This window comes from Micropterus salmoides, unplaced genomic scaffold (assembly GCF_014851395.1).
Source record: "Micropterus salmoides isolate LMB-PRFRI ecotype aquatic unplaced genomic scaffold, ASM1485139v1 Ms_hic_scaffold_3, whole genome shotgun sequence".
NCBI classification, from domain to species: Eukaryota; Metazoa; Chordata; class Actinopteri; order Centrarchiformes; family Centrarchidae; genus Micropterus; species Micropterus salmoides.
The window spans coordinates 22,777,376-22,788,957 of NW_024042261.1; the positions used below are offsets into that span (position 1 = coordinate 22,777,376).

Sequence of the window (11,582 nt, forward strand, 5' to 3'; positions counted from 1 at the left end):
TTGTGTTCTCCCACTGAGTGTGGAAAAGGGGTGCAAAGAGACAAAAAAAGATTTGACTGAATTTTTCCTGTGGAGCTAGTCTGGTTGCTTCTCCCCTCAGTACTCAGCGATGCTCTGTAAGTGTTTTCTTTTGTAATGTAAAGACATATGAAAATTTTGTGTTTAACAAGCCTCAGGCTGGATCTCTTGCGGTGTGTGCGAGTATAGCAGCAGGGTTCACACAGCGTACATGTCCCAGCGTTAAGCTCTAATAAAAGTCAGTTAGATTGTCTTGATGAGTTGTCTTAATAAGGTGTCAAACTTGACTGGAGATGATTTACATAAATCACTTGATTGTCAGCTGATGACATGACTTGTGTGTCTTGCCTGAACTATACAATGTAAACCAACTCCATTAAACACATAATTGATTAGCATGCTGTTATTTGTCATTTATTGCAGAATCAAAAAACAATGTTGACTAGAAATCCAGCATTTTTTTTTCAAAAGTGATGTGATAATAACCACAAAATGTGGTGTTGATTATCATGTTGCTACTTAAAAACAAAAAAACAAAATCATCAATGAACTACTTCCTGTTTTCTGGATATGGCAATCTAGTTGATGAACTATGTACTTACTCCGAACAATATACTGTTGTCATAAATTATACACTATGTTCTAATGTTGAAAGTATCCTTATTTGACATTTAGTATAAAAATCCAAAATTATTTGTACTTGTGTGCAAACAGAAATTTTATACAATGTGTACCAATGGATGTTAAATGACGTCACTGAGACGCTCCTGTACTGCCACTTTCATTTATGATCTGAAAACGTTTTCCATGGCTATCATACTTTAAATTTGCATTCAAAGCTAGTACAGAAGCCATCACACTAGCTTCTGTTTTGACAGCTGTTGGGCTTTTTCCCTGCTGTTTACTGCAATGCCGGATAACAATGTCTATAAACACTCCACTTAAAAAAAAAACAAACAAGCAATTTCAGTATGTCTGTTGACATTTCCATGTGTAGGTATAGGAAATTTGATGAAAGTTGAAATGCCAGGATTGTACAGGGCATTTCTATATTTATTATTTATATGTAGACAAAAATCACGTGATTATTTGTACAATACATCAAATGGTGACATTTGCATTTAATATCGTACACGGTCCCTTACAAATAAACTAAATAAATAAAAATGTCACAAAAACAGAAGTATATGGCTGAGGTTTCTATGGCCATGGTTTAACAATGGCATATAGCAGTAAAGGTAATAATACGGTGTCATTGTGCCAGACTAGATTTAACAACCTAAGCAGTCAACACAAGAAACTTAATGGTCAGTGTTTTTTTTAACTGAAGTGTGCTTAAAGTTGATGGTGCTTACATGTGAGATAAGGGACCATCTGTAGTAAAGCAGGATCCACTCGACTGTATCTTTGGTCACATGTTTGGGGAGTGACTGCAAGAAACAGATTATGATACAGAAGGCCAAAATAATGTAAGATTTAATAAATTCTGTGGTACTGTATGAAGTTAAGCAATTTGGAATGACCACAGCATGAAACTATTGCTTCTTTACATAGGAAGTAGCAAGTTGATGACATTCAGGCGTCTGTTAAGGACGCTTCTGGGCCTCTCCCTCTGGAGATGTACAACTGGTTGGAGACCATGGGGCAGACACAGGACATGCTGGAGGGATTAAATCTCCCAGCTGGCCTGTGAGCACAGACAGAGAGCTGGAAGAAGTTGCTGGGGAAATTTATGCATGGGTTTCTCTGCCTATCCTGTAGCCACTGTGTCCCAGATGAGAGTCAGAGGAACATTAATGAATACAATTAATGAATAAACGGGCAAATAAAAACAAACAAACAGACACCCTGGCTCCTGAGTTATCCCTGAGGACCTAATAAGCAGTAAAGTATCTACTTTTCAATACATTTCCCTGCTGCCCTTTGCATAACTCAATCCAAGTAAACAGTTGAGTATTGACAATGCATTCATGTTGTCAAAGTAGAACCAATGATAATCACTGGAGTACAACGGCAGGGAAATAGAGTCGGGGACCCAAAATGCAGACACTAAACAAGGCTAGATCAGTTTGCAGGTTTATTTTAATGATAATAGTCACTTACAGGATGTCTAAATAAAAGGCAAGGTAGTCCAAACACAGGGGTAAGTCCAACAAAGGCACGGCAATCCAAACACAAGGGAATAATCCAGAAATCCAGTGAAAAAGGCGCACTAGGCAGAACACTCAACATATGACTACAAAACAACAAAGACTGAACACAGCTGAGGGCACTATATACTGGGACACACCACACACACACACACACACACACACACACACACACACACACACAAGCAGGCAGGGTAATTAGTCACTGGTGAGACACATGAGGAATCAAGGCAGACAGGAAACAAAGCTAGACAAAAACACCAAACACCTATCATTACAAAATAAAACAGGAAGTAAAGCTAGTGACAATACGCAAGGATGAGTATTCCAAAATACAACAGAGACCATGAAACAGTAGCATAACAACAGAACCTAAAAGAGAACACAGGGGCAGGGAGTGATACACACCAACACACACACTAGGAAGAGTCTAAACAGGAACATTATGTCACTAAAACCCCAAATCCACAACACACTGAAACAGCAGATATCAGTTGCAAACTACATATTGTTTATTAGGTGTTAATAGTGAAACAACATGCACATAATTAAAACATATACTGATTGATCAATAATAATATATTTAGCAGTTTAAAGCTCCATCTTTTATGTTCATGTGGCATGTGTCATAGAGCCTTCGAGCATGCTGTAAGAGCTCATGTGAAATCCAAGGTGGGTTAAAATCAAGGGCAACTGGACTTGGTTGAATATATTCGAAGAGGATTCACCTGTCATCAAAGAGGCTTCTTTAGTTTTGACTGATCTGATCTTAACCCACCTTGGTTAACTATGACCTTGATGAATCTTCACAGACCTCATGTGAAATAATTTATATTATTCAAATGGTTCTTGCTGTGGAATAACTCAGACATCAAAGTGAGAAACATTTAAAGCACACTTGATTTTTCCATTTAAGGGCATAATGCATAATGTAATGTATAAGGCAAAACAAGACCCCATATCCATTATGAACAATTAAAATGCTGTTGTTGGAGATATTGTGTGTAGCTTACAACATTCCCCCGTAACAACCAGTATTTAACCTTAATGTAGATAAAGAGGGACTAAACAGGCTCTAAAAATGAAATCAATGCCTGCTCTTTTACTCACAGAACGCACATTTAAGGTGAGAGAAAGGATATCTGCTGGGGGAATTTCACAGCACTTTAGTGAGCTGACACCCAGTGGGTGCCAACAGCAAACTTTAGTGTTGATCTCAGAGGGGGGAGCCCATCCCTGTGGTGAAGCCCAAAGCTAAGAAACATTATGTTGGCTTCAGAGAGAGAACCTAAGGTAAAATATTTAATAAACAGTAAAGACACACTGATTAATACAGGGTGCTAAGACTCACTTATTTGGAATATCTTAAGATGAAGTAGTTGATAATACTAAGGAGGCACTGGAATGTAACAACAGTGAAATTAAAAACGTTCGACAAACCTTAGTGATCACAGTACACCACTATGCTTTGCTCCTACGACTTTTCCTATAAATTATTCATTTCAATAGGGGATCTTCAATAGGGGATGGAAAAGCAATCCATCTCCTATGAAACTCTAACTGTCTTTGATTTACAAATAGCAGATAATTGGCTTTTATAATCTGATATTGAACTGGACAAAAGCAGTGTGTGCATGCATGCATGTGTGCGTGTGTGTGTGCGTGTGTGTGTGTGTGTGCATGAGGCGTTTATTGAGTGGAGAATGAGAGCTCTGCAGTGTAAGACCGAGTTGGCAGTGTTGATGAATGTAGCTCATAGTAGTGATTACGTGTGTGTGTGTGTGTGTGTGTGTGTGTGTGTGTGTGTGTGTGTGTGTGTGTGTGTGTGTGACAGATGATTTCTCCAAGTTAGCATAAACAGCAGCTTATTGGCTGGATGAATTTAAATGGCAGCCGCTCTTTCACTTAACTAATGGGGGAATACCACCCACAACAACAAGCTGCACCATATGGCAGTAAACAGGGATTTTTCATGTAATATTATGCAGTATCTGTTCTGTTCTTGTTTAAACATTTTACTTATGTAGTGCCATGTCGGAATTGATAAGAGGTCATCTCAACTGAATGTTCTTTCATGACAGTATTTTGTGAATTGATTTTACCTAATGCACTGTCTATTAAATTATGCTATTCACATTTGTTAAAGCTTCACTTGTCTGTGTGGTAGGGCTGGGCAGCATGGCCTAAAGTTTATATCACAGTAGAATTTGAAGCAAGGGCGCCAACAGTATCTGTCACTGTTTATTAGTTTTCCTTCAAATTTCAATAGCACTAGTATGACAACCACATGGCAGCTATTACTGTGAACTTTACTGTATTACTATGAAATATTTAGTACAAAGGTATTTTAAGAACATTTCTTGTGCAAAACTGCAATAATAAATAGAAATAAAATACAAAACCTTTTCCCAAGTAACATAAAAACATGTTTTCATGCTTTCTTCCCACTGCTGCTCAACGATTCACTTGACATTGGTGGAGGATGCATTCTGTTGCTTTCCGTGTTTTGATACGAGGTGATAGAAAAGACTGCTTGTATTACCAGCCCTTGCAACCACTGTAGTCTGTCATAATTTGAAGATTGTTTTCTGCTAGTTTTCTGACTTCAGCCATGTCTTTGTTTCCAAAATAAAAACTGCACTGGTTCTCTCGTTTTCCAGCCGATTTGCTTTCGCAGGCTGATGACAACGAGTCCTGCGCCAAATCCTGGCCAAGCAAAACGAGAGCTCTATCAGTCAGCACGGTATAGTCAAACTTCATAACATAGGGCAAATTCAAACCAGTGTACTTTCTGTACCGTTTATACTTTCCACGCCTACTGTGTGTTTTTTGTTATTCAAAGCAATGCTGAAGCGAATTCAATTATTTATACTTTCTAAGGTCAATATCGCTGTAATTTATCTTTCATTGCTCTACAACAGTTTCCAACAACACCGCAGTAAAAAAATGCCATAAAAGCTTTTATTGCCTATCTTCCCGATCAGAGGGTCTATCAGAGGGCATACAGACCTATCGTACATGCCGACTCTTTTACAAACAAATGTACATTTTCACCGACTTTCCAACTACATGGCAGAGACAAAGAAGTTCCTCAATTCACCTACACTCTGCACCCTCCAGCTGGCTGCTGGATGGTCCTGGCGGGGAATGTGGCAGGGGCGGGAGGTTGTTTTTGGCCCTGTTACATTCAGAGAAGGCCAGACAGTGACATTATGCCAGCCAGGCAGTACTCAAGGGACAGCCATGTTAAATACCATCTCCTAGAGCGCAAATGGCAGGGAGTTTGTGGTGGTGTTAGGAGGTGTGTGTTTGTTTGGTGTGCTTTGAAATGTGTGTGTGTGTGTGGATGTGCTTGTGCATATCTATGCCTCGTGCATAAATACTCACACACACACACATGGCACTGGCAGATACACACACAAACACACACTGACAGTAAACTGGCAAAGAGGCTGGCGCTGTGCACAGATGACATTAGAAGAAAAGGAAAAACAGGCCAACTGCCTAATTATCCATCAACGATGCAACCTGACTGAGAAAACATAAACCACCATCGCCGCGGCGGTGCTTCTGTACAATCAGGTGGAGGGTGGAAAAGAATGCAGAGAGAAAGTAGAGACATGTGTGCTGCTAGTCATTTATCCAACAATATTCACAAACAAGGAATGATTTGTTCTTGTTGCTTGGGCTTGTTGATACACTAACTTTGAAGCTGTGTTGTTTTCAAAATACAGACGATGGTTTGAGGCATCATATGCCAAACCACCGAGAAAATTCAGGAAACCTTAGCTGTGCTGCAGCAGAGCTGTGAGACAGAGAGCAGTCAGGAGAGAAAACTGAAAAAGTGAAGTGAGTGATACAAAAAAATGTCTTGTTCACATAGAAGAAATGAGTGATACTGTTTAAACATGACAGTTGCATTTTGTCAAGGTTCAAAATGCTGGAAGGATAAAAAGACTTATTTCTCTCACACAACAGGAGAAGGGAGGAGGGAAATATCAGGAAGAGGCTGCATTAAAGTTCCAATGTGCATTTATGAGCCTGCGAGACTGGAACTTTCTCCGACTTAAACTAAACAATGTTTTCACTATTAATGAAACTAATTTCTCCAGAAAATACTCAGTTGTTTTTATCACACTGAGAACTGAATCAATGGCACCAAAAGACACTAGCTTTCACCAAGGCAAATTATTTGTTTTCAATAGCTTTATCCTTCATTTTTCTAAAAGATGCACTTCTGCTCTACGTCAAGAAACATTCACATTTTCAATGCACCATTTGTGTTTACTTGACGTTTTAATAGCTTTACAATGACCACATGGGGATTTGTATACTGCTTTTGTGTTATTAACTTCCACCCTTCTCCACTGACAACAAATCCCACTCTCAGCTGTTCCTGAAAATTGACAACCGTGCTATAAATTTAAAGCCAGCCACTGAGAGACCACAATGGAAACACAGTTTGTGAGCTGTAGAATCAATCTCATGCTCAGTCTCTATCTTTACCTCTACTTCCCATCTGTTTCTATATACAGTACACACATACACACACTGTTCCCCACCTAATACAAGGGGGTATATACATAAATAAAGAGAAAGTCAGTCAAACTTTTGGTAGACAGGGAGCTAGTGACAGGGTGTCACAGACCTGCTGACTGTAGGAGAATAACAACAAGAAGGAACTCCCATTGGTTAACAACAGACTCTGGCAGGTTATGAGAAATTCAAACCATGACTTGGTGCCAGATGCAAAGTATAGTCAGTTTCAACCTTGGTCCACTGACCTGCCACTTTTTCCAGAAGCAAAATATCAGTGTTTATTGCTAGACTTTGTGCTACTCTTTTAAGCAGCTGGTGTAACAATACCATTGATTTATCCAGAAATTATACTAATCACGCTGAGTGGTGGTAACTTACAATTGCGTTATATGCTCTAAATGCAGTAATCGGTGAAAATGTCTGGTGACAATCAGAACGGTGTGGGTCAGGTTATGTTAAAGGTTCAGTGTGTAAGTTTTAGTGGAATCTAATGGTGAATGTTCAACCAGTGGCTCATGGTGCATTTAGTGCTCCTCAGATGGTCCCATTTCACAATTTATAAAGTCTTTCTTCCGTCTTCAGTGTGTGTTCATGTGCTCTTAAGTTGGAATTTGGAATTCATATGGACACTGCTACAAAGATGTGGATTAGCATTACCAGAGCATATAAACAACACACAGACATCTAGTTACCTGCAGCCCCCACGCGACCCTGTACGCAGGATAAGCGGTTGACGATGGATGGATGGATATATGCAATACGTGATTTTGCACAAATCATAGTTCTGTTTCCCTCTTCATGTCCTATGTACACTTTATTTCTCTTTTGCAATAAAGATTTAAGGAGGACAAAAAGATTCTTCCGACACCACATGAATGCACCGTTCAACGTTCCCTTTCCAAGTGTGCAGGAGAAGCTTTGGTAGCCAACAAGCTCTGCTCTTGTCCTAAATAATACGTGTGGTCCTCCATTTCTATTACTAATACTACTACTGACGTTATTTGTTCGTCTCCTTCTTCGTACGTATTTAGTACTTATTAAGTGACCAAACGCGCTCTGCAGTGCTGTTTCTCCGTTTGGGCTACTAAACTATTATTTCTGTATACACCACTGACAACACAGTTATGTTTTATTATTTTACCATTATATTGCAAAGTCTTCTCCTAAGTATTACACACTGAACCTTTTAAAGAGATGAAACGAATGGTCATGATTACATAGTTCATAGATTTGCAGCAAAGAGACTAGTTACAGTACACTTGAATTGTATAGCAAGTAAAAATATTTTGTAATGATAGACTTTTGAGAAAAGCAGTGTCGTGTGTGCTCCAGTTTCTGTTAATGTAAGGTAAAGCGAAGACATGATGCTTAATTATAACATCCAAGTTGTACAGTCTTCCAATCAAAAATTGCCTTTTGAATATATTTTTCCATGTTAAGTAACTGTCTATATGATAACAGCTAAATCCGCTAATTACTGTATGTTTTTATTTTCAACAAAGCTGTACCATATATGAATGAATACACTTCAATAGTATATACATTATGACACTTTGCCATCCAGATGTTTTCAGTTATAATAATAAACATGTACCTAACTGTTTAAAATCAATTAGTTGTTATGGATATTTATAATATATTGATTCTACATACATACTCTATGGATTTCTCTCTGCAACACTGCATAGAACAAATAATAATTACATAATTTATTTTTGTCTAGTCTGTGTCTTGTGTATTCCACAGGCAATTAGTATATTGTCATCACCACATATTAATTCTTTTAGCCTGTTGATACCTCAAGCCATGCGTGACTTAGGAAACATGGGTATTTCTCAACAATTTTGGTTGAATTTCGTCAGCCTATTTTCCCATCAGACTCTGTGAAGTTAGACTGTGCTATTAATTTGAGCTGGTATTTTTACAGTAATTTCATAGAAACTCAAGCTTGATAATTTTAATTCATTCATTCGCAGATGTTTCAATTAATATGAAAGACAGAATCGGTTTATGCATGCAGTGTATAAAAACCGTGCAAGTGTGAGTGTGAGAATGTCTTTAAACCCAAAAAAAACCATCCAGGGTCAACATGCGTGGGCAGCAGTTTTTCCACTGTCACAAGACCATACAATTCTGTCGTACAATTTACCTATTCTGAAGGAGAGCGGGCCACCAGAGGTGCTTCTCACCCACATGGCTAAGAAGAGCAGAAGCGCCCAGGCTGTGAGCATCTTCTATGACTCCTCATGGGTCCTGCCCCGGGGGTGCCCCTGTCACAGCCACCTGAAAAATATACAGAGGAGAGCACACCATTTATATATCAGCCAACATCAAGAGGGACACATACAAGCCAAAGCAGTGCAGGATACTGTTAAACCTGCAGACATACAGTCCTCCATCTCTCACTCTCTCTCTGTTGCTTTCTCTATCTCTCTTGTTGCATGCTGGGAATCTGTTAGTGAGAGTGTGAAACTGCTGCTAAGTGACTCTGAGACCCACAGGGAATTTTGACAACTTTTCTTCCATTGCTGCTTTTCCTGTATTATTGGAAAAGAGCGAGTTTGCTTCTTGGGTTTTTGTTGTTTGTGTCAGAGATGGAAAGATGGGCACCTTGCTTTAGGGCACCTCAGCGGTGGTAATTTGGGAATGGTAAGCATTTTCTCTTTCTACCCAGATTAATGCTGGCAGTACAGGATCAAACTGGTAACTTTCCAGTGTAGTGAACAACGGTGTGGATTTGTGCATTTTATATTGAATAAATTTGGAGCTACTCTAAATTCCTTTCTCCTCCCCAGAGAAGAAGGGGAGGGGTCAAAGTTGCTTTCTCTAAGTGTTAGCCCGACCATAAAACTGGCACCTTTTTGATTCTGAAGCTGATAACGCAGAGCCTGACTGTTAAACTGACAAAGGGACATGAACCAGCCATTGGCATTTCCCTGAACAGCCTATCAAAACTGGCCCCCCACACATGTTTCCGTGGCAACTGACCTTATTCTTTGTTTTATTACCACATCAAAGGGATACTCCTTGTCTCACCTAGGTGTGACACAATCCAGGACAGCCGAACTTTGAATGGCCAAAGACTGCAGTCTCCAAAGATTCAAAACATTTAATTAAGTTTAATTAAATCTTTAGTTACCTGATTACGTTTGCCTCTATTTGAGTAGTTATGTTAACTATTGTTACTATCCGTTGTTGATATTAGTGCTGAAAAGAAAGTTGTGCAGTGTTTTTATTTTCAGCAAGACACTCCTTCATCTAATGTAATCCAAGCTTTCCTCATGTAACCTGAGCTCTCCCAAGTGGACGAAATAAGTATTACATGCCCTCGTTGGAAATGCCGTTAATGTAAAAATATCCTGACCAATAATGTGACAATTGTTTCCTGTTACCAAATGCCTAGAACAGTACAACCATGTGACCGTTGAGGTTCGATTGTGGAAAATATTTGATTATAATACGCGCAAATAGATTTCTTTTCTTTAGACATTAAGTTTAGAGAGGCAGTCCCTCGGGAAACCTGAGACGCCCCCTGGGGAACCACGCCCCAGACAACATAAGAGCGACACGCGACCTCTCGCTCTCTTCTTTTCGCTGTTGGCTCTCTTCCGCTCTGCTCGGCTCCCTGGACGCTTCGGCACGCGACGGCGTGCCTCACCAGGCAACGCCTTCAGACTCGGCCAGCGAGACAGGCTTTTTGTTCGCCTGAAGCTACACACCTGAAGTGCCACGACATCGATCTGCCTTCAGTTTGTTTTATTTTCTTTATTTCTTTTGTTTGTTAAAGTTATGAGTTCCGTTAAGTTACACTGGACTAATTCAGGAACGACCAAGTTCCATTTTAAGCCTTTTTCGTTGAGCTAACTTCACCGAGGTCAGACCAAGCCACGTGGTCTCGCTAGCTACAACGAAGGAAACCTGAAAACAGCCGAATTGCCAGATGGAGGACGTTCTTTTCAATCAGACACGGAGAACCCCGGAGAATCCCTAGCAAAAAGCCAGGATCGGGCAGCTGACGTGGGACCCGTGCAACAGGCCAAAAGCAGGCTGTCAACAAGCAGTAAGACTAACACACGTTCTGTGATCAGATGTCCATGTTAACTCCTAAAATCATAGCATTAGTATACTTTCATTAGCTCTTCTATGCCGTATGAGTCAAATGCTTCCAACAATCGAACCTCCAGGCTCATTGTTCAAATGCAAATGTTGATGTTCCCTGTATCCAACCATCTTTTTATCACCTTAGTTAGAGAATAAATTCACTGTAATATAATCAAGAACTGTGTGTGTTACCTATTTCTACGTCCCTGCCGAGAGAATTGACCCTTTAGATATGAGACTGACTGATTGATTTAAGATAATTGAGCAATTATTAACTAACTGATCACTAGTAATAATTGTATAATTATTAAAACTACCTAGAGGTCCGTAGACTCTAGGATTATAACAACTCCGGTGGTGCCCTGAAACGAGGAATCTGGTTTGATTTTATGAATAATAAAATTCATAACTGGGTATCAATTCTCATAAATTTATTAAACTGCTTCTCCAGTCCTTTAGGCCTCCATTGTCTAAATCAAGGTACATAAATGAATTGTTTTCATGCACTTAACTTACAAGCTTTTAAGCTGTACTGTCTATTAGGGCACATACTGGCTGTGGCAATTTGTCATATGTGTCTGTCATGTATGATTAAAGCTTTTGTTGGTTCTGTTTGCTGAGTTAATAAGTCTTAATAGTCTATGTCATCAGCATGGCGTCCTCTCTTCCCTCGGTTTCTCCCGGTACATTCATTAGGGCCCGAGCACGACCGTGCGAGGTCCCTATTGAATTTGCTCGGATTATTTTTTATTTTTTAGGGCCCGAGCACGACCG

The 11,582-nt window shown here is 39.6% G+C and overlaps 1 protein-coding gene across 2 annotated transcripts in view; it reads right to left on the reverse strand.

Moving 5' to 3' along the window:
• Positions 1-8,967, reverse strand: part of grik4 (glutamate receptor, ionotropic, kainate 4) — a 178,877-nt gene extending 169,910 nt beyond the window's left edge. Inside the window, exon 1 of one of the 2 annotated variants that reach the window (XR_005440616.1) lies at positions 8,857-8,967. Coding sequence is in view for 1 of the 2 variants with exons in the window: in XM_038693892.1 (XP_038549820.1) it covers positions 8,857-8,938 (82 nt within the window). In the remaining variant the exon portion in view is untranslated. The remainder of the gene's footprint in view (positions 1-8,856) is intronic. The other variant, XM_038693892.1, reaches the window with a different exon arrangement.
• Positions 8,968-11,582: the final 2,615 nt, after the last annotated feature.